At 40.9% G+C, this 24,126-nt stretch overlaps 1 protein-coding gene across 3 annotated transcripts in view; it reads right to left on the reverse strand.

The window, feature by feature from the left end:
- Window positions 1-24,126, reverse strand: part of sema5a (sema domain, seven thrombospondin repeats (type 1 and type 1-like), transmembrane domain (TM) and short cytoplasmic domain, (semaphorin) 5A) — a 207,564-nt gene that overhangs the window by 100,270 nt on the left and 83,168 nt on the right. For all 3 annotated transcript variants that reach the window (XR_001572682.3, XR_001572681.3, XM_015955301.3), the window contains exons 6-9: window positions 21,040-21,138; window positions 11,868-12,081; window positions 8,455-8,740; window positions 5,460-5,595 (exon numbers count right to left, since the gene is read on the reverse strand). Coding sequence is in view for 1 of the 3 variants with exons in the window: in XM_015955301.3 (XP_015810787.3) it covers window positions 5,460-5,595; window positions 8,455-8,740; window positions 11,868-12,081; window positions 21,040-21,138 (735 nt within the window). In the remaining 2 variants the exon portion in view is untranslated. The remainder of the gene's footprint in view (window positions 1-5,459; window positions 5,596-8,454; window positions 8,741-11,867; window positions 12,082-21,039; window positions 21,139-24,126) is intronic.

The following is a 24,126-nucleotide window of genomic DNA, read 5'->3' on the forward strand; positions in this document are numbered from 1 at the left end:
CTCCTCTCCAGAACCCCTGAACCTTACCAGGAAGGCTCAGGAGTGTGATCCCCCTGTAGATGGAACACACCCTGCGGTCCCCCTTTTTAAATAAGGGGAACACCACCCCGGTCTGCCAGTCCAGTGGGACTGCCCCCGATGTCCAAGCGATATTGCAGAGCCACATCAGCCAACACAGCCCCACAACATCCAGAGCCTTAAGGAACTCCGGGTGGATCTCATCCACCCCTGGAGCCTTGCCACAGAGGAGCTTTTTAACCACCTCAGTGACCTCAGCACCAGAGATTTGAGAGGCCAACCCAAAGTCCCCCGACTCTGCTTCCTCACTGGAAGATGTGTCGGTGGGATTGAGGAGGTCTTCGAAGTATTCTGCCCACCGATCCACAACGTCCTGAGTAGAGGTCAGAAGCACACCGTCCCCACTATAGATAGTGTTGGTAGCTCACTGCTTTCCCCCCATTGAGGCTCCAAATGGTGGACCAGAATCTCCTCAAAGCCGTACGGAAGTCTTGCTCCACGGCCTCACCGAACTCCTCCCATGCCCGGGTTTTTGCCTTGGCGACCACCCGAGCTGCGTTCCGCTTAGACTGCTGGTACCAGTCAGCTGCCTCTGGAGTCCCACAGGCCAAAAATACCTTATAGGACTCTTTCTTCAGCTTGACAGCATCCCTAACCGCCAGTGTCCACCAGCGGGTTTGGGGGTTGCCACCACGACAGGCACCAACGATCCTGCGACCACAGCTCCGGTTGGCCGCCTCAACAATGGAGGCACGGAACAGGGTCCATTCAGACTCAATGTCCCCCGCCTCCCTCGGAACATTTGGGAAGTTCTGCCGGAGGTGGGAATTGAAGCTCCTTCTGACAGGACTCTGCCAGACGTTCCCAGCAGACCCTCGCAATACGTTTGGGCCTGCTTGGTCTGACCGGCATCCTCCCCCACCATCTGAGCCAACTCACCACCAGGTAGTGGTCAGTTGACACCTCCGCCCCTCTCTTCACCCGAGTGTCCAAGACATGCGGCCGCAGGTCAGATGAAATAACAACAAAGTCGATCACCGAGCTGCGGCCTAAGGTATCCTGGTGCCCAGAGCACATATGGACACCTTTATGTCTGAACATGGTGTTCATTATGGACAATCCATGACTAGCACAGAAGTCCAATAACAAAACACCACTCAAATTCAGATCAGGGGGGCCGTTCCTCCCAACCACACCTCTCCAGGTCTCACTGTTGTTGCCCACGTGAGCGTTAAAGTCCCCCAGCAGAACGAGGGAGTCACCGGAAGGAGCGCTTTCCAGCACCCCCTCCAAGGTCTCCAAAAAGGGTGGGTAGTCTGAACTGTAGTTTGGTGCATAAGCACAGACCACAGTCAGAACCCGTCCCCCCACACGTAGGAGGACGGAGGCTACCCTCCCAATCCCCGGGGTAAACCCCAACGTACAGGCACCAAGATGGGGGCAACTAGTATGCCCACCCCTGCTCGGTGCCTCTTAGTGGGAGCAACTCCAGAGTGGTAGAAAGTCCAACCCCTCTCAAGGAAACTGGTTCCAGAGTCAGAGACGTGCGTTGAGGTGAGTCCGACTATATCTAGTCGGAACCTCTCAACCTCACACACCAACTCAGGCCCCTTCCCCACCAGAGAGGTGACATTCCATGTGCTAAGAGCCAGCTTCTGTAGCCGAGGATCAGACCGCCAAGGTCCCCACCCTCGACTACCACCCGTCACACACTGCACCCGACCCCTTTGGCCCTTCCCACGAGTGGTGTGCCCATGGGAAGGGGGACCCACGTTTCTTCTTTGGGCTGTGCCCGGCCGGGCTCCATGGGTGAAAGCCCGGCCACCAGACGCTCGCCAACATGCCCCACCTCCAGGCCTGGCTCCAGAGGGGGGCCCCGGTGATCCACGTCCAGGCGAGGGAACACGGTTTCCATTTATATAATTCATCATAAGAGGTCTTTGGGATTTCTATTTTTTTATTTTCCAATAATCAATTACACAACGACGGAAACCTACATGCACGGCACAAAGACGGCGTTAGGCTGCACTGCACAATGAACATGACTCAGTCTGAATGAACCCAGCAGGATCAATCGGTGTGGTTCAAATAAATGGAGGGATTTTCTCTGCAGACTGGGAATTAAGCTCTCAATCAATGCTCAGTGTGCGTGTGTGCTAAGCGATGAGTCCACAGTCATAATTATCCCCTTGTGGTGGCTATAAAGCTTTATTTTAGGGAGTTTTTATGTGCAATAGACACATAGACAACGAAATACTGGCTCTTCATAGGTGGTTGCTTGTGCTTGCACACGTGTGAAAGTCTATCTGCAGAAAAAGAAAAACAAGACGAGCCATAAATCCTGCGGTCGTAAATCTAATCCTGCAACATTGACAAATGCTTGATGAAGATGTCACTGAAACTTAGATAAAGTGTGCATTGGTCCAGCGGTGAGGAGAAGCCATTGTACCCAAGCTTAAGTGAAGAGACGAGGAACTGATCCATGTTTATCCTTGAGGAACACGGCCATTATAGAAAGACTATATGGTGCACCTTAAACAGGATAAATCTGTGGTCAGATCTGGAGAATGCATGACAGAGTGAGATATCCTGTATCATAATCAGTGATGTGTGTGCGTGCGTATTAAATACATCACTGCAGCTTGCCTTTTTCTTTTCCTTGGAGTATTCCATCCAGTTTTCCCTGCACAAGTAATATCATCACAGATAATGCACACGTGTTATTTCTAGATAAAGACCTCATGCATCTGCTGGCTTGACAGAAACACGATGGAATGCCGGCGATGAGAAACACGTGTGGAGGTGAGGTGTGTGTTGCTTGTTGGAAGCCAAACCTCAGAAGGAATTCATTTCCTCACGGAGAGCCATGTGGATTTGCTCCCTCTCTATCTGAAAAAGCCGTGCAACCACCTAGAGCCACTTGTTCTGCTAATAACACATTCCCTCTATGTCATCAGCATGGAGCAGCACTTTAAATCAAAATAAGATACTTGGCTTTTCCCCCCTTTGGGTTTTAAGATTGAGTATAAACATAAAGCCCGCAAAACAAGTCAAGTTTATTAGGAAGGACTGAGGAGACATAAAGGGACCAAAATAAGACATTTTAGAATGTGCACAAACCCAGAAATGAGAAGAAATTAATGAAAAAAACCTTTTTAGGGTTCAGTTATTCAAAATATCAATAAATGCACCAAGCAGCACATTTTTTACAATACGTTTGATAATGTGTGCTGATACTAAATGACCTTCTACAGAAAAGAATGATGACCTCCAGACAAACGTGCAGTGTTTTCACCCTTTGGGGAAATAAATGGTCAATATCCTGTGATCCAGACTGAAACTTCTCTACTATGGATTATTTTAGGACACATCCCTGAAGGGTGAGTTTAATCTAAGTTGTTGTTTTTTGTTAAAATGTAGAATCAAAAATCAAGAAAACTTTAAAGATCTATCCAGGTAAGTAGATATAACCTTGATAGCAGATTACCTTAACTGGGTTATGTACTCGCAAAAGACCCGGTAGAGTTGCTGTGCAAGAGCTATGATAAACTCAAGCTGATTGGTCGTAACTCGATGCAAACGATATTGTGAAACGTGGCCAATCAACCGAGATTTGTAACATTGGGAAAAGTGTTGGTGAAGCAGAATGGAAGGAAATAAAATTAGCAGTGTTGACGCTGCTTTAAGTTACTTTAAACTTTAAGCTAGAGCTTTAACATTGACCTCAGCGATTGTTGCGTTAGAAACTTGTCTAGTTTTATATACACTCTGCCGCCCTCTACTGACCAAAAACTGCACTAGATACTTTTGCGGAGCGGGTAGGTGCTCTATAGGGTGCACTTTTTACCTGCTTTACGGCTGTTAGCTCTTATACTATCAGTTAGCTTTTTCAGTTTGCTGGTCATCAATAAAAATCCCAAGAACAAGAAAATAAAGTTTGGCATCTTGGTAGAACCTGGAAGGTGAAGCAAATCGGTAAAACCGGAGTGAACATTAGCACGGCCTACACTAGTGTGAGGGAGCTAAAGGGGACTACAAAATCATGGACTGATGGTGACCTGGCTTTGTTGCTGCTGGACTTGTACGTAATAATATTTTTTAGGGATGAGCCGGATACTCGTTTCAGACGAGTATCCGGTAAACGAGTATCCGGTACAGATAAAGCATTTTTGACGAGTACGAGCATGAAACGAGTAAAACTTGTAAATATCTGTAATCGTGCTGAAGGAAAATCCTCATTGGGTAACTGACTGTCTTCCCGCTCTGTGATTGGCCAGTCAAATTGAGCCCCCGCCCCTCCCTAAACCAAAAACTGCAGCCGGGAGCTCACAGCTCAGTCCGCGTCTGGTCCATCCACGCACGCACACGGACAGTAACGGAGCTCTCTGTGCTTGCTTCACTGTTCACGTTTCTTCAGAACTCCCTATGTTTTCTTCGGTTTGCTTCTTTTTAAAGTTACTTAAAAGTTATTTAAAGTTACTTTTTTCATAACATACGTGGTGCATTCGACAAGACAGAGCTGAAAACAGCTCGTGCTGCGTCAGTCACTGCCTTCTCTCCGGTCGGGTTTTTTTCCTCTCTCTCTCTCTCTCTCTCTCTCTCTCTCTCTCCTCTTCCTCAAGATCCACTCCCTCTTTCCTATTCACTTTCTCTCTTTCTTTACATTTTTTAATCACAATTGTCTATTTTTTTGCTCATTTTAAATATATTTTAATCATTTTCTAAATTATTTTTTCTATTTTACATGTTTTGTTTTTGTGAAGCGCCCCGTGATTTTTATCTTGAGAGGCGCTATAGAAAAGATCTCTTCTCTCTCTCTCTTAATTCATGCACTGAAATATTAATGTTCTGATTTTATTGAAAAACTTGTTCTGTAATAGTTCCTTTACTATTGTGATCAAAAACATTTAATCTCAACTCTGAGGCTGCTCTGTAAATAGTTTTCAAATAAACAATGAACATAGCAACTTCTGATCAGATTTAAAATGTATTGATGTAAACCACACCCACTTCCGGGTTAGGCCACGCCCACTCCGAGTACAGATCCAGATACAGATGATTTAGATGGTTGAACAGATACAGATACAGATAGTGGTGTACTCGCTCATCCCTAATATTTTTTGTTCAACAGCGTGGGTCTTTTTACTTCGTAGCTTATTTTAGTATTAGTTGGCTCGTGTTAGTGTTAGCTTGTGTTTAGCACTAGCTACAGCAGGCTGCAGCAGGGTTGTTTACAACACGTGTTTAGGTGTGCCAGAAACACCCGGATGATTTTGTAAGAAGACACAATGACTGAGAGGACCAAGCCAGCATAATTCCCCTGAACACCCCCCCCCCCCCCAAAAAAAAAAGATTGATGACATTTTAGACGGTCGCTCTTTCATGGAGATGTTTTCTGTTCAAAGCTGCAAAAAGAAAAGAAAAAGAAACAGGTGTGTTACCTGGAAGTCTGGGTTGGGATTGGGATATGGCAGCCAGGCGGAGCGCGAGTTCTCCTGGAACTTGAAGGGTCCGTTGAAAACCTGCGATATGGCACTGAGATTGAAGGCACACACCGCAGAGGCAGCAATGCTGTTCCTGATTGTTGGGAAGGGAAAAAAAAAGATAGACGCACAGAAAAATGGGAAAAGAAGGAAAAGTAAGAAATAGACTCAAATAAACACGAACACAATCAAATCCACAAATCTTCACCACAGCAGAGAAGCAAACTAATCAGACTCTTGTGCGTTTGTTACGATCACATTGGGATTTTCACACCAGCATTACAAATCTAACACTGGATAGACACACACAAACACACACCAGTGTACACGAATGTCATTATTAGATTATAAATCAGCAATTGGAGACAATTAAGCTGCTTGGCTTGTGTGATTTACCGTATAGATCTCAGAGCTGAAATACAGCTTTGACTTTTTAAGCTGTCAGTTTCAACAAGTACTGGTCGCCTCTCTCGTAAGAGAAAGTAAAGAATGAGAGTATTAACTCTCAACTCAAACTGTGAGACTCGGGTGATGTGAATTATAATCTAGTGCAGCTGTTCATTAAACTCTGTGCCTGCAGGGGGAAATGCTTCCAAAACCCTTCAAAAGACTTTTTTTCAGCCATGTGAAGGCACTGACCATAAAGAATTGATTACTCAGCTTTAAAAATGGTCTGTGTGTGCAAGTGTGTGTGTGTGTGTGTGTGTGTGTGTGTGTGTGTGTGTGTGTGTGTGTGTGTGTGTGTGTGTGTGTGTGTGTGTGTGTGTGTGTGTGTGTGTTAAAGGAAAGAGAAAGAGAGGGAAACAAACAAAAAAAATCTTGTTATATTAATAGTCCCAGCAGTTATTTTGAGTAATAGCTCTCATTAAATCCTTGTTTACATGATACAGTAAAGAGAGTAATATTTATGGTTTATCATTGTGAAAGAGACTATATTATAATTTAAAGTTATTTAGGGAACATGTGGAGAGAAACTTTGAGAAATGGATGAGTGACCTCGTCATTTTCCTATTACTTGTGCATTTATGTGATCTTTTAAAAAAAATTATATGTTTGAATACATTTTCTGGCAGACTGTGCTCGTCATTACCATTTAAAATAAAACTGAAGTTCTTTGCTGCTATCAGGATGACAGCCTGTGTGTCTGTGTTTGAAATGTGCATGCAGCACAAATGTATTATCTTTAGGATTTTCTTTAGAAATGTGCAAAGAATGAATGATTCCTGTTTTGGTTTGCTGTTTTGGCACAATTCGGTCCTAAAAGTATCCTAGAACGTTTTTTGTTTACATAAGGAACCTGTTCTTTGAGCCTCTATTTATCATGTGATATTTTGTTGGGGCTCAAAATGGCCCGGGAGCCCTGAAAAAAGGCCAAACAATCCCCACAATAAAGCGTACCAACATGGAAAGACTAAAATCAGAAGAGATTTATTGCCATACAAGCAAGAATCACAACATTACTTTGAAGTTGCAAGTGCGGTGTTCTGGCCACAGAGGGTGGTGGGGGTCTGAGGGACATTTTCTTTAACCCTGTAAAGGGTCATTTAAGCACATATTGGTGAATGTGGCTTTAAATTCTAGGACACCTTTAAACTGAACGTTTTGTGGGCAGAAACCCAGTTTCAGGTATTCAAATGATGTCTATATTTAGCCAAAACTGGAAATAAGAAAATAAATGTGGCTGGTTCATCACATCAGCAATTCTCAAGACAAAACTTGAAAACTATAATCAAAGATCGTCAATTAAATGGGAAAATGTGAGTTACCAGCACACAACCAACAGGATCTGACACATTTAATGAAAGGTTTTAGTTTTTAATCTTCCAGTAAAAGTTAAATGTCTGAATATTTTCTTCATTATAACCATCATGTCTGTGTTTTAAACTCTAAATTAGAACAGTCGTGTTTTTATTTTCCATAAAACGAAGACATTTTCAGTCAGTGTCTAAATCCCAGTGAGCGCTTTTTAAAAAAGAAAACATTTCTGCATGACATTAGAAAATGGAGCTAAAAGAGAGCGAACTATTTTTGGACTAAATGTTGTACATGATTTTTGATTAAAGAGACAGTGTGTCGTTTTTACCAATAATCTCTGGAAATATCCATTAAAACATTGTTGAAAATTAATAAAATTAAGTCTAGTTGCTGAAAAATACTGGCGGCTTCGTACCATCGGGTCTAAAGTACATAGGCAGCGAGTCTAGCATTTTTGGGAGATGCCATGTTTCCGTCTGGCTGGCTCGAGGCCTGCACCTGTTGATGATGTCACACTAAATGATTGGCTGGACGTATGACTTACGGAAGTTACGTTATCACGTTTCAAAGCATTCAGGCAGTGAGAAACACACATTTATTAACAAAACTCCTAAACTCTTTCCAAAAACAAAAAGAACAGATTTAAAAAAAGAGATGCAATATATTTTTGACTGAGCGGTATTGCCGTAGTATGATGACATTGCTGGCAGGCACAGGATCCTGAGCAGATTCGGAAACTACAACGCCAGAAAACTACAATCAGAGTTGCATTCTCCTCATGGAATTAACTGAAGGATCATCAAAGTCTGAGTAATCATGTCAAGCTTTCTGCTCCACAGGTAACAACATTTACCGTAACGGTTTTTTTAACTAGCGACAGTCACGGCGGTGAAAAACTACCCTGAAATGTGTGTACTGCCCCCTAGTGCCAGGTAATACACACTGCCACTTTAAAGCCAGAATTTCACCAGGATGTGTTTGGAAATAAAAAATTGAGTAACAAATATGCAAATCTTCAAATTTGCTAATTTATATTTTACCAGCCCCGCCTTTTGTCTAACTTTTTTGACACTTCTTGACTTCCGTACTCTAAAATTAAACATGTTCCAAACAGTTGAACTCTGACCAATCTTTTTACAAAATTGTCCCAAAACACAAAATACGTAAGAAAATATTTCAAATCCTTGGAGTTACTCACACATTGGTGGTAAAAATGCCGTAGAGCAGCTCCAGCTCAGGTAAGTAGAATGTGCCCTGCAGCTCGTTGTAGTTGAAGGGGATCTCTCCTGGTCTGGAGCAGTTCAGCCTGGCCTTCATGAAGGTGGTCCACGTGTCCTCCAGAAGAAAACGTCCACCAATGTCATTTTTACAAACTCGCCCTGCCCGGGAAAACACCGTTCTGCCACAGTCGTGCTCCACCGCGTTCTCCCGGAAGAAGAAGTAGGTGAAGTTACCAATATCATAGGAGGAGACAAAGTTAGGCTCTGTCAACGAAAAAAGAGAAGAAAAACGAAGGAGATTAAATAGGAGAAAAAATATCATAAAGGAAAAAAAAAACATTACGACAGCCAGGAGAGAGATGAATTGCCAAAAAATTGAGAGAAATCTATTTAAGGCTATGGGAGTCAGAAAGAGTGGGAGAGCGATGGGTTGTGTGTTCTGACTGATTGACTCGTAGTGTGTGTGTGAGTGTGTGTGTGCAGCCCACATAACAGTAGGTGATCAGGATTAATACCTACAGGCTGTGTTATTAATGACATAGTGTTGGAGTGAGAAAGCTCATTTTTCACTCCCGAACCCAAAGGTTAGGGTGAGGAATGACCAAAACAGGTGTAGCGTAATAGCTCTAACCCCACCTGAAACACGCCACCTTCATGACACCGTCCCATCTAACATGCTCATCTTTATGTATGACATTATCGGATCTAAAACGCACACTTTATTCTCCTTGACAGTGCTTTAATTTGGTTTTAAATGAAAGCGTCCCCTCCACCTCCCTCATTTTAGCCCCCATAGTCTGCACCTTCAGAGGGCAGCGCAGGAGGAGACGGAGGAAGAAAATCAATTCCCCATAAAATTAGTTATAAAAGCCTTCTCCCAGAAGGTGGCTGCCAAGCTATGTATGTATTAATGTATTTTTTTCAATTTAGCTTAAATGTGATTCGGGGGAAAAAGTCACTTGCTGACAAGATACTGATTGACCTGCTCGTCTGTAGGGTGGACATCTTAAGCTGTCTGAAGTTCTCCAATCTGCTCTAGAAGGCTCTAAGCTTTCTGGGGGGGGGGGGGGGGGGGGGGGGGGGCATTGATTTTTTTGGAAACTTCACAGTAAAATTCTCCTTAAAGAAAGGTTAGGCATTATTTTTTATCACACAGAGATTTTCTATAGTTGCCAAGTAATTCTCTTCCCTTTTTTAAAACCCATGAAAGGCAATTGAAACAATTGTAAACAAAGGATGCTTTAGAAAATTTGCTGCACTGTGTCGTGCAGAGGAAAGGCGGCTTGTGGGAGAGTAAATTCCCTTGAAGGAAGGAAGGGAGTTTCTAATTCTCTTGTTGAAAAAGCATCCGTCACGTTGAAGCTTCCTTGAGTTGAAGTAACGATTCAAAGGTGCAAAGAAAAACTCATTCAGGATGTTTGTCTCAACTTAAAATGTGTTTTTGTCGTCTGTCGATTATTGAGCAAAGCATGGCAACAAATAAACATTTGTAGCTGCATGACACATTGCAAACATATTGTTATATCAACTTGTAACATGTTAAAGACCAAATTCACTTGTTACTTCAACACATATGCTGTGGTCTCTGGCATAAATGAATATCTGTGTGTGGGGAAAAGCTCTGGCACTCCTGTTTCAGGAACTAAATGTGAGTGAGATCAGAGGTGAGCTTCAGACGGCAGGATTTGGAGTCTCTTTTCCTGAAATTCAGACATCTCGCTTCTGATTGGCTAACAGCAACGCAACTCTACCACCGACACAGTTTGCACTGCAATGTTGATGTTTTATCTCCACAAATAACACGAGCTGGAAGGAATTTTGCTGTGTGGTAGAGTTGCCATTACTGTTAGCTTCAGTCCAGGAATGCAAATTTTCAATCTGACGTGGAATCGATTGTCTTTTCTTATATGAACTACTTTGACCTCACCTGTTGTTGGTAACGTTTAGAAGTAACTAATTCCAGAGAAGATTATTTGACTTCTGACCAGATCAACAAGCCAATTGCTTCTTAAAGCTTTATTTTAGTGATGCACCGATATGAATTTTTTGGGCCGATACTGAAATCCGATATTTAGATCACTGTTATGGCCGATAACGGATATTTGCCAATACCGATAAACTGACATTACTGCTTCTAAAATCAGCAGATTTTGAGTAGAATGAAAATTATTAAAGCTGAATTTACGTTATGTACACACAGCACACACATTTACGGTTCTGAGATGATTTCCTTCACTGTTCACATGACTAAACAAATACACATCACCCCCATCACCCTCTGAAACAGGCAAACAAATGGAGACGAGGTGGAAAAATATTGGTTTTTAATATTGGCCTGGTTTTATTCATCAAACTGATACCGATATGTTAAAAAATGACTAACATCAGCCGATACCAATATTGATGCAGATATATTGCCTGTACTTTATTTCAACATTTTACTACATTTTATGCTAACTTTTATAAACCTTGACTGTACCATTAGTTTCATCTTTTTATCCTGGCAGAAATTTTACTATATTCTTGCTAGTGGCGACTAGGCTACACCGGAAGAGCTACAGCTAGTTAGCTGCTTCTGCTATTAGTGATTACAGATAACTATAAACATTGTTGTAAATAGATATATAAAGCAAAAATAATACAATGTAAAATTGAACAAAAAGGCCTGCCTCTGACTAGCCTTCAGCTCATCAATCCAGTCAGAACTCCTGACTCCTCAAAAACCACGACTGCGTTTAAAAATAACTCCTGTTTCAGTAAGTAGAAGTTAGTCTGAGAAGTCGGGGGGGGGGGGGGGGGTTTGAAACTCACTAATCTTTATGATATTTGGACATCTCACTTCTGACTGACCAACAGCAACACGACTCTTCTGCATTTGCTCGTCTTTCTTTGGCAAAATGCAACATTGATGTTTTATCTCCACAAACAACACAAGCCCAAACGTGCTCCGTCATGTTGTGGAGTTGCTAAAGCTAATGCTTCTATGTTCACTATGTGAAGTGCTTTGAGACGATTCTTGTCGTGATTTGGCACCATATAAATAAACTTGAATTGAATTCTAGTAGCCGAGACGTGCTCTGCTCTCTCCTGAACACTAAATCAACAGCCTTCCACAGTCTCAAGCCAAAATGGGTGAGTCCATGAAAGCTAATCTAAAGTGTGACGTAGATCTGTGTGGCTTTTTTTAGACACAAATGCTTCCCTGTTTTTTTATTTTAGTGGCTAATGCAGGAAATAGGGGTAGAGGACTATCATCACGTTCTGCATGCATGTGTAGCTCAGAGTGACCGATCATATTTGACCAAGTGTTATATTTTTCTACATAAACCTCAACATTAATGTGCATGAACATAAAGCATCAGAATGTCCTAAACTTTGTTTTTTTGCCTACCATTGAGCCACTTGGAGTTGTACTGGGCAGTGCGTAATGGGGGCATCCCACCCAGGCTGCGGTAGATGGCGGGGTCTCGCCCGGAGAAATCCATGGCCGTCGCAGCATAAAGCTCCCCGTTGGACGTGATAAGGGCGGTGGAGTTGTGCAGGGGATTGTAAGGACACCGAGCCATTCCACTGATCTGATCATGGATCTCTGTCAGGTTAGTCAGCTGCAATGAAAAGACATGGATGAAAGTGAGAAATTGAAAAATAAATCTGATCAATAACGAGCTAAAAATGCTTGACTGGACGAAGACATCGCCTTGATGCCACCAAGAAGAGATGATTGTGAGTGTTTGCAACAAGGGAATCTCATGAGATCAAGAACTAAAATAACAACACGACAAGCAACATGAACAAAAATGAGACCTGCTGTGTGTTTGTTGTTTAAACTCAGTGAAATTATATAGGACAACGTATCAAAGGGCAGCATTAAAATGCAAACCAGAGAAGCCTGGTAATGTTTTGTTTGTTCCAGCCAATATGCAAATGGTACAGACAAAAAAAAAAAAAAAAGAAAGAAATCCTCTCATTATATTTTGTTTTGTTTACATCTACTGTCAAGTGCACAAAGATGTACAATCAAAAACTTCAGGAGCAAGAAACATAATCAGAGAAGGCATTTAGGATAATTAGCAACATAAAACACAAACACAGCAGCCTCTTTTGGAGTGATGTTCGGAAACCACCTGTTTGTCAGCAATAAAACTCATCTTGGCTCAAGTGTTTTGATGGTTTTGTTTCTGGTTCCTGTGCAGGACGACAAGCTGTTCTTTGAGTTAGAACATCATTACGCCGCTGCTTTGAGGAGCCTTTCAGAGCTCAAACAGGCTTGATGCAGGATGCAGCCTTCTGTTGCAAACCACCTTTGAATATAAAGCTGAATCCAATCCTCCGCTTTTTAAAAATACTTTACAGCTTGACCTTGGGTTAGCTCTGACACACTGCACTGGTTCCTACTTAAAACAAATACAGGCCATGGCTCAGTGACTCAGCCCTGAACACAAAAAAGGGAGTGTTGCAATTTTCTAATCTAACATGTAATTATATTATATGGCGCAAAAATGAACGCCACGTGGGGATTAGCTGATGTTTTGTGCTTTCATTTAAATTCTATAAAAATAGAAACGCAAAAGTCTGCACTGATCTCAGGTTTACAAATTCACGAATATTCATTAAATATTCTTGATGCAATTACTTTTCTATCAGTTGTGACTTCATGCGGTTTGCAGAGGATTTTAAGCTTCTAATGATTCAGAGCTCAATCTCTTCACTCTGCTCGTTTTCACCAATCTGCAGATTCCATTCCTTATTCCATATAGCAAGAGGGTCGGCCTCCATCCAAGCTGCATCCCCATACAGTTTCCTATAGATCCTGTCAGTCTGGATAAAAAATCCCTCCAACACAGCTCCACCTCTGCACCACCCAACCCACAACAACAACAGAGCAGCCCTGTCTTAGCTCTGCCAGGCTGAGATGAAAGCCCGGTATTGACAGCATTGATTCTGTTGGCAGGAATAGTCCTTTTAGGTCAATAGGGTCATTGAGAAAAACAAGAGGATGAGTGATAAATAGACTGCAGTCCACTCATTGCATTTTGAGGAAGTGAAGTGAAAGTCATCTCTGTAGCAGAGCTACAGCTGCAGGAGTGGGACACTGGAGGGACTTTATAGAGACAATATTGAAAAGGAGGAAATGGTTCTAGGCTTAGAGCCAATCTATAGTGCCACTAAGAATTTTAACCACAAATTCTACAGGATATCTATTCAAACGTCTGTGTGGACAGATGTGGAATAATTGAATACCGAATGCCAAACAAATTATGTTTATCCTAAAATCATCTTTTACAAATTTCAGTTTATTCAAGCTGCCTTCTCAAGTCTAAACTTCAGAAAATAATACAGCAATGATTAAAATTAAGAAGCCAAGAACTGTTTTTTCTGTTCATAAATAAACCAGGAAGAGTGTGTTTCAATTACCCAACCAGCCAGCCAACCAACCATTTAACAAACTAAGCAACAGACCAAATAACCAGCCAGCCAGAAAGCAAGCCAGCCAATTGACAACCAACCAACCAGCCAGCCAATCAACCAAACAACAACCCAGCCAGACAGCCGGCCAACCAGCCAACAACCAACCAACCAATTGACAACCAACCAGCCTGCCAGCCAGCCAGCCAACCACCCAACCAACCAACAAGCCAGCCAGAAAACCGGCCAAATAGTCAACAACCAACCAACCAATAGACAACCAACCAGCCAGCCAACCAACCAACCAGCCAGCCAGCCAGCCAACCAACCAACCAACCAACCAGCCAGCCAGCCAGCCAACAACCAACCAACCAACCGACCGACCACCCAACAAACAAACAACCAGCCAGCCAGCCAATCAACAACCAACCAGCCAGCCAGCCAACCAACCAACAAGCCAGCTAGCTAGCCAACAACCAACGAACCAATAGGCAACCAACCAGCCAGCCAATCAACAATTAATCAACCAGCCAGCCACCTAACCAACTTTAGTTTCAAAGCTCATATAAAACATATTTTGTCCACTAAAGTGCTGTACAGTAACAATAACATCACCAAACAGTTGGAGGAACAAAATTAAATAAATGGGATGTAGTCAAGTAATAAACACAACGTCAGCAGATTACATATTTAGCTACTTTAGAAAGTTTTAGAAGGCCATAAAGACCATAAAGTAGAGACTGTTTTTGCAACAACAAAAAAAGCTATTATTTGCTAGGAATTATTTTCTAGTAGCAAAGAAAATGTCATATCAGAAAGAAAACATCTTTGACAAACAAATAAATATTAATTAAAAATTAAATTTACTAAATTAGGTGATAATAAACTAATGAACAAATAATAGCCAGAATAGTTTCATTATAATAAATTCTGTCTTTAATAACTTTTAGACACATATTTTGTTTTGTTTGCACTGACTGGTCGGCAGTCGTGCATTATGGGTTGTGAATGATGTTGATTAGCTCGGTGTGTAAAGGAAAACAGATGCTGTCTGGTGCAATCAAACCATTTCAGAAAAAGGAAACATGATAAAATTGTATAATTAAGGAGAATCGGTCGACCGTCAGATGGTTAACAGCCATTTTATCTACAGCCTCATTTTTATAGTAAATGGTTCACACTTACATTGTACCTTGAAATGTTGTTTAGCATTCACAAAGCACTTTACAAGGTGTCCGATCCAGCTATTCACGCTCACAAACATCATGTCTTATTGTGTCATTTGCACTCCATTTAAATGCATTGCAATTGTCTGCTGAATAATTAATATTCCCATCATTCTCTACTTCTCATCACAGCTGATTGGACTTGTGTCCGGATTTAACATACTTGATGATTCTGTACACGACCTGAGTTCCACATTAACCAAGCGTCCAGCTTGTAAATATGACAGCTCCTGGTTGAAATACTGCTGTAATAATGTCGTGGCATTTCAACTATATGTATTTTCGGAGCAGTAAACAGTCGTTATGAGCCGCTGAACTTTGGAGGCAGCGCTTTTGGACCAAAACAAATATCATCAGAACGGTAAAGTCATGTGTCGCCTTCTTTTAAGAATGGATCCAACCGAGTGAAAAGCAGACACCGGACTTCAAATAATACTGCTGTATTTAAACATTGGTCAATACTTAAACGTTGGTGCTGTCAACTAGAGTAAATGCATGATTTGACCGAAAACATGGATATTAGCACAGTTCCAGTAAGTTATAAACTGAAAAAGGGGGTATTAAAATCCTCCGGAGAAAGAAAAAACAATTCAGAGTAAGAAATTGGACCCCAAATTCAAGAGACACAGAAGTAATAGTGGCCGAATTTAAGGAGCAAAATGTAAAAATTATGCAGTGAAACAACCACAAAACAGCCTGATGTCTCAAACATGTTGGAAGGAAGGTTACATAGAAGCAGATGTTTTTTTCAGCTGGCTGGCTTTACTAAACCAAAGCCAGTGAACAGGGGCGACCCAGAAGTTTTTTCTTGTACCCCTAAGAAGCCGCTGCATTTTTTATGTTATGTTATATAACATCAGGTGAAGAAGGCTGGAGGCTAACGTTGAGCTAACAATGCTAACACCTGGAATATACTTGCTTTTTAACCTCAGGTAGATGCGTGTAGCAGGCTGCATCTCTGTTTACATATTTGTCGCTGTACTGAACGTAGTACTGGAGATGTCCACTAGGTGGCACAGTAGAGAATTCATTTCAGCTAGAGTTCCGGGTTTGTGGGGAACAGTCAAAACAAACATGGCTTCAATAGATTAGTAACTGGATAATTTCAGAAGAAATAAATGACAGCAGCGGTATCGTAGACCGTGTTAAAGTTGGAGTTACCATGGTAAGTGTGTATTGCTTGCTTTGACAACTCTGCCTACTGGTTACTTGTATATTGCAGTGTGCAAACATGTCGCCTTCATTTTGGGGGACCCACACAAACGACACTTCAAATCAACAAAAGTTAAGCGAGGCAGCCATTTTAAACACGCTTACACGTTGTTTAAAGCAAGTATATTCCAGGCCTAATGATGAATTTGAAGCAAATAGCCTGTTCCAAATATATCTCAAGGTACTTTTTCAATTACCAACAACTGGGTCTTACAGTGAAATGTATGTGGGAAGTGAATTTTGAGTCAACTGTGGTGTTTTACTTCCTTCAGGACTATACCAGCAATCTAACAGCAAGACAGTAAACAACCACACTTCCTCAAATGCAGGAGAAATATTACCGTAATAAGTTTAGTAAGTGCTCACTACTGTAAAACACCCAAGAGTGCTAACACCAAATATGACAATGTATTCATCTACTTATCTACCTACTGTGTATGGCTCGTCTTCGCTTGTCATATACTGTAGAATCTTCTGGCACTGCACCATAATAGCATAACTCTCAGAGAAGGGCAGTGAGAAAGTAACATTTTGCTTAGAAAAATAGACTGCACTAAACAAATGTTACCACAGGATGCCATTCTTACATAATGCACCTTTAAATGTGATACTGCACAAGGAATAGCAGCTAAAATATTTCAAGCACTTTTGAAGAAGGGTAAATCGGTTTTCCTTAGAGCCCAATGCCAGGATTATTAGGAGTAATGAGCTTAACACTTTGATTGGGATGCTAACAAGTTTGAGGTAACAAAATTCGCCAAATAAGGCCCCTAAATAGGATTTGTTTTATGATTAGTCTACCTCTCTGAGAGCGCAACAGGAGGCAGAAAGCCACATGACTTTGTACACCAAGAGCTGAGGTGTCGGTCTCACAACTCACCTTGATTAAATCAATCTGACCTTTACCTCAAAAACACTGTCAGTTCATTAAAAAGCAATTCAGTCTTCAAATAGTCTTTGTTTACATGTCTGACAAATAACTGTTATCCCTCACTAATTAGTTTTCCAAGCATGTTTTTGGTGTTAGAGGTTGACTAAAGCACCTGTCAGTTTCTATACAACTCAGCTTTGTGGATGTGAGGCAGCTGGTGGGCTGCTACAGCCTGCAGGGTCAAGTTGATTTTATGGAAAGCAACAACCAGAGGTGTTTAAAACTCTTTAATGAGTGGGATTCAGTCATTTTATTGTACCTGAAATTAAATTAAAATGGGCTAAAGTCTATATGTGATGTGTTCAAAAATCACTTTATCAAGTGTATTTGAAGACATTTTAGTTTCAGTAATTCACATTTTTTACTTTTACTCAGACATATTCCTATATGATGTGCTCCATTTTCACTTAAGATAGGGCAGTTAAAGGAAATACTACACACTAATGGAGTCAACATGTTTTGCAGAAAGTTCTCGATCATTTGAGCTGAATCAAAGGTCAATAGGCTTCTCTACAAAAAAGAAGAATGAAGACAATTAGCTCCTGATTCCAAGAGATTTCTCACTTCAAAAGGAGAAATGGGAAGTCCCAAGATTGAGATGTAGCTAACAGCTGCACACAAAATCATATTAAAAAGGCCAATTTGTCTTCATTTAAACCAACAAGAATGACATTGTGTAGTGTAACCAGGCCATTATGTGACGTTAAAATTGTTAAATATTATTTAAAACATTCACTGTCATAGAGAAATGAATGGAGGGCCAAAAGTGCCACCATACAATATTTCTCTGTGAAATATTAACATGTGAAATAATGATGCAGCTTTAATTTATTATGTTTCTTAAATACAAATATTTAGTTTATATATATATATATATATATATATATATATATATATATATATGTGTATATATATATATATATATATATATATATATATATATATATATATATATTAACATGTGAAATAATGATGCAGCTTTAATTTATTATGTTTCTTAAATACAAATATTTAGTTTATATATATATATATATATATATATATATTTATATATGTGTGTATATATATATATATATATATATATATATATATATATATATATTAGGGCTGCACGATATTAGGAAAACCTGTGATATGCGATAACAGTGATAAATATTGCGATGACGATATTATTTGCGATAAATAAAAATTTAACTCAGGAACAAAAAGAATCAAAAACAAAGAAAATAAAAAAATTACAAAAAAAATCATAAAAATGAGAAAAGCAAAAGATGTGAGGAAAGGGAAAAAGAAAATGAATAAGAAAAGGCAATCAGTGGATCCCGAGAAAAGCTGAATCAGCAGAAAGAGCTGAACTAAGCTAACTCAGGTGTTTGCTAACCATCAAAATTAAGTGCCATCCGCCTTGGGGGCGGGCATCTAACCTGTGACAACCCACCCAGTTGACCAAATAGGTGAAGAGCTCCATTTGATTTGTTAAAAAAACATCATGCTTCCGTTTGATGGACAGATTGCATTACGTGTAGTAAACATTTGAGCTGACCATTTATTGCGATATTTATCTGTTCTTTGCGATATGCATATTGCATATGCTGATATTGCGATAATGATATATTTGCGATATATTGTACAGCCCTAATATATATGTATGTATATATATATATATATATATATATATATATATATATATATATATATATATATATATATATATATATATACACACACACATATAAATATATATACACACATATAAATATATATACATATATATATATATATATATATATATATATATATATATATATATATATATATACATTTTTATTTTAGTATTTATATTTATTGTAAATGTATTTAAACATTTTATAAATGTTTCTGATTTGCATCACTCATCATAGGTGAATTTTATGTCATCCTTGCCAATTAATATGATAAATAATGATAAATGATATGCACATTGTGCTTACCGAGTCAGAGGACTCCAAAGCACTTTACACTAAAAGGAATCATTCATCCATTCACACACTGGTGGTGATGAGCTACGTTGATTGCTTTAGTCTGGCTGCATGGTGGCACAGTTGTTAGCACTGTTGCCTCGCAGCACGAAGGTTGCTGGTTCAAAACTCGACTGCGACCTTTCTGCGTGGAGTTGCGTGTTCTCCCCATGCATGCGTGGGTTTCCTCCGTGTACTCCGGTTTACCCCACAGATCACAACGTAACCTTTAGGTTATAAATTGTAAGTTGCTTTGGATAAAAGCGTCTGCCAAATGAATAAACATAAACAAAAACATAATCTGAATGGGTTTGTTTCAAACATGGCTGCTCCCTTGATAGAGGATTAGAGGAAGACATGGGGTGTTTCTCAATGCCAAGGAACCTTGCCTTGATGTCTTGGCTCCGCCCCGGTTGCCTAGGAGATACATCATCGGGAGCCGCCAAGATGTGTTCCAATGTTCATGTTCTACGGAGGCGTGTGTTCTCCGTTTGTTAGCCGTTTAGCTAGCTGAGCGAGGATACATGGGAGGTGTCTTGTTGCCTAGCCTTGGTCAAAAATTACCCAGAATACACCGCTGTATTTTCAAAAAGATGGCAGATCAGAAGATGGCAGATACTTCGGGGACAATTTTCAAATTTAAAAGTAAGTCAAGTAATTTCAAATGTTTTTTTTTACCAAAGAAGTTATCTATGATTGGTTAGTTGCTTAGTAGTTGCAGCTTCAGTGGCTAGCGGGTAGTAACTCACTTATATTTTTAATTTATTAAACATATACACAATTTAAAAAGTACGTTATGTGACTGCCGTGGAAGCCGCGGTCACGTGATGCTAGTCTGTTCCATTTAACCGTTTTCTTTGACCAAGGAAGGACAGTGTCCTCGTAAGCAAGGCGCCTAGACATTGAGAAACACCCATGGTCCTGCACTCCTCCATTATGGGATGTGGAACACACATGTCAACATATCCAGTTTTCTGGAAGAAAAAAAAACTGTAGTCTGTCTGCTGCTGCGTCTGACATCTTTCTCCATCTGTCTCCTTTCCCTGATCCTCCTTCCCCATCTCTTTATATCTTTACAGAGTTCCTTTTTGGGAGTTGTTTTGTTGCTATAAATAACGTCCATCTAATCATTTTACACCCAAATGTTCTTGTGCAGGTTCCTGCCATAGCTGGAGCCTGTCTTACATACATTTATTCACCATGGACAGGTCTCTAGTCCATCACAGGTCCATAAAATCCAAATGGGCTTTGGGAGCAAAAAAAGAATTAAGGTCATGTACACATGTAGCCAGGTTTCAGTAAAACCGAATGTCCTCCCTAGCCCATCTAGAAAAAAAAAAACGTGGGTCCACACTGCCTTGATTTCAGCAAAGAAAATTTCAGTGCATCGTGAAGCACATTCATAGGCCTGTAGGTGGCAGTAAATACTCTACCATAAACGCTGATAAACATTCTTTGGAGGTGGCGAACAATAACCGTTCTTAACATTGCAGCTCAGTAAAACCTTGCAGTTGAATGTTTTGCACAAGTATTTATTTAAAATGTCATTCTGCCAGATGCCTCTGGCAGAATCAGACTTAACCAACTGCTCTCCATGCAGTTCAGACTTGAGCTGTGTTAAAAGTGATGTGAAAATCATACTCAATCCAACTTAGAGGGGCGAATGCTGGCAAATGTCACCAAAACAGCGACTGGAGCACTCACTCACTCGCGACACGGTAACTTGTAGCTGCTGTCGGATTAATGGAGAGCACCGCGTGTGTGAGAGGTTTTAAACTCAAACGTTCGTACCGTTCGGTTGGTGCAGATGGGGGTGAATGCGTTGGTTCCACAGGTAAACAGCCTGTTCCCATTTACCAACAGCACCCTGATGTAGTTCTGGCACTCCTCCTGTGGAAATACAACAACAAAAACACAGATTGCAGTTAGGAGCATTTCCATTATCTGTCCACTGGCAAGATGCAGCTTTGAGCAGAGGGGCCAAATTACACGTTATGCCAATAAATAAAAAAAGCACCTGGAACAACAGCAGGGCTGCGCCAAAGCGTGGCCAAGTTACCCAGAGTCAAATCAGGGCTAATGCCTACATGGCTTGGCTTTGTCACATCTTAATTCAGCCGGGACCAGAAGTGGAGAGGGATCTTAACACTGAGGAGACCTGATAGACGCAACAGGTGTGAGAAAGAGCCACTCAAGATTAGTTTAAATAACAGCCTCTGCTTTGTTGACCGGTCAGAAAGTGAAATGGAAATGTAGCGTCTCTCCAAATTCATTCAACCGTGTTTCTTTCTAGCCTCCTCCCACTCTCTAATCAATTCAAACCACTTTTCTCTAAATGAGGGTGAAGTACAGAGTCACCAGTCTTTTCTTGGTGTGTTAGTCCTCTCTTAGTGTCAAGAAAGAGAAAAAAATACACTCAGTGCTTGGTTAAAAGCTCTCGACAATTACTGACGGGGTGAACGATTGATTGAGTGATAGATTGGTGCTGAACTTCACCAGCTCTTCACAGAAAGGCCAAGCTTTCACGGGGGCTTGCCAGTGATTTCCATCAGCTTAAGTCGGTCGGCGTAAAGCTAGCTCGTCCTCAAGGTGTGATGCTTGTTTTCTGTCTCAGGACTCGAGAAGGTGTAGGGTCCTGTCCATGCAACGAGGGCCGAGGGTTGGTAAGGGCTTCTTGTTAAACTTTAAAAGCTTGTAAATCTGCTATTGTTTGAGGCTCTAAAGGTGCCCAGAGCAACATCTCCTCCCCCTCTGGAGGATCTGATTTAGGAGTGGAGTCTGTCCTAGCCAAGAGGGAAGGGGTTTTATATCCTCCCTGGCAAACCGAACAATGATGCGCAAAAATTACTTGTTTCCTGATCCTTTTTTTTTTTTTTGCTTTTGAAACAATCTGTGTGTGCGAGTAACCGCATTTGTAATGTGTACCTGTGTAAAAGGGGTGTTTGTGCAGCCCGTCGTGCTCCATACACCCTAGGATTAATCTGTGGATGTATTGTTAAGGGTCCGCATAATTCAGTTCTTTTCCAGCGTTTGGCTCTCTGGTAAACAAAAGGTATATTTAATATTTACCCGACTTTGCTTTCTGACAAATTCCCCACGTCTGTACTGTAATACAGAAGCGCTGATATCATAAAACAAAACAGAAGCAGCAATCACGTCCTGTCATGGCGATTTAACTCTCCTTTCTTATCCCACTTGAAATAAATCAAATACCCAAGAGGAGAGCGGGTGTATTAGAAAAAAAAATAGAGAAAGCAATCACGGGCAAATTCACTTAAAGCACGGGGATGGTATCTGTGTAATAGCTTAAGCTACGGCATATTGCTGCGCACTGAGCTAGGTAATAAACCATAGAAAGGCCTGTCAACTGCAGGAGGATGAGAAAGTCTTTTAATGCTATTCTTAGTGTACATCACAGCAGCTGATTCTCAGAGGGGAACACCGAGCTAAACAATACAGCTCCAGCAGACTGCAGCGACTCCCGAGGACCGAGGCAGCTTTGCTCTGTAATTCACTGCAGCTACCATGTGCTGGCCAGCCTGTGCAGGCCTATTATGGGTCTCTAACCACCCTTTCACCGGAGGATAAACACACACACACACACACACACACACAGAGAGAAAGAAAGCAGGGCTGGTCAGTTCACCTACAAGTCAAGTTCAGCTCCAAACCATCTGCTTTGTATACAACACAATGCCATCTCACCACATAGAATTAAACACCCTGCAAAGAAATAAACTGAAACAATAGGAACTCCCTTTCTACCACCACTATAAATGACGTTTTAAGTATAGACGGGGAATATCTGACTTCACAATCAGTTGATTTAAATCCACTTTGAGGTTAGAGTTGAATTCCCTTGTTGCCTTTATTGCAACCTTCCTCCAAGGCTACTCTGTGTCTTGTTTATTTTACAGTTAAGTCGTGACGTAATCTTCGAAATAGAAAAGGATGTGTATTTTTTTCTTTTTGCTAGACAGATTTTAGTTAAAGTAAATGATATTAATCAGCGCTGATGTGTCGGTGGGAGACTTCTACATCAGAGACCTTCGGTTCCATTTAAACACTATTTATTCATGTGTTATTCAGGAAAATACTGAATGATCAAGGGGCTTTGCAGATTTGCAGTTCAGAGAAAACTACTCAGCAATGGTGGAGCACCTGTTTATAATTATTATTTGAACTAACAAGGCTAAAACACTCTGGCTTTTAGATGCGGATGCAACAGCTTGAGGAAAAAGACCCACATCCTTGTATTAATTTTTTTTTTAAGTTGTTGAATAACTTGTCTAGCCTGATGACACATGCATGTTTGGTGCTAAATGGAAAAATACTGGAACCAAGTTGGCATATTGATGTCTCCATTTGGATTCAGTCAATCGTGACTGAACCCTGAGGGCTTGAATTATAAAACTGGGACACGGGAGTTAAAATATGTTGCCATCTAACAGGCGTACAGAGAAAAATTCCTGAATTATGGGAAGAGCAGATTGTTTGAGAGGTCTTTCAGGGGTCATCACTCATGTTTCCACTATAGGAATTCGGTAAAATTTAGGGAGAGGGGACGGTGAGAGGGAAAATACGATGTCTCGGTCCTCTCAGCCATTGTTTCGCCAAACTAAATCGGCTTTGCTAAGACATCAGAATATCGCTACTGCTTCTGCAGTGAGTGATGTCACTGATCAGCATTAAAGGGAATTCATGGACATTAACAACATTAAAAGTTTTTGAAATACTGTTAAAGTCGGCCGTTATATCAGAAAGTGGCATGAGTAGACAAGAATTCCTTTTCTGAGGTTTATTCAAACCTGCGTCACATGTAGCAGAATCAGGCATCCATCTTAACTCCTCTAAGCACTTCTTCTCCTCCTCTCCTAC

Source organism: Nothobranchius furzeri, chromosome 7 (genome assembly GCF_043380555.1).
Source record: "Nothobranchius furzeri strain GRZ-AD chromosome 7, NfurGRZ-RIMD1, whole genome shotgun sequence".
In the NCBI taxonomy this organism is placed as follows: Eukaryota; Metazoa; Chordata; class Actinopteri; order Cyprinodontiformes; family Nothobranchiidae; genus Nothobranchius; species Nothobranchius furzeri.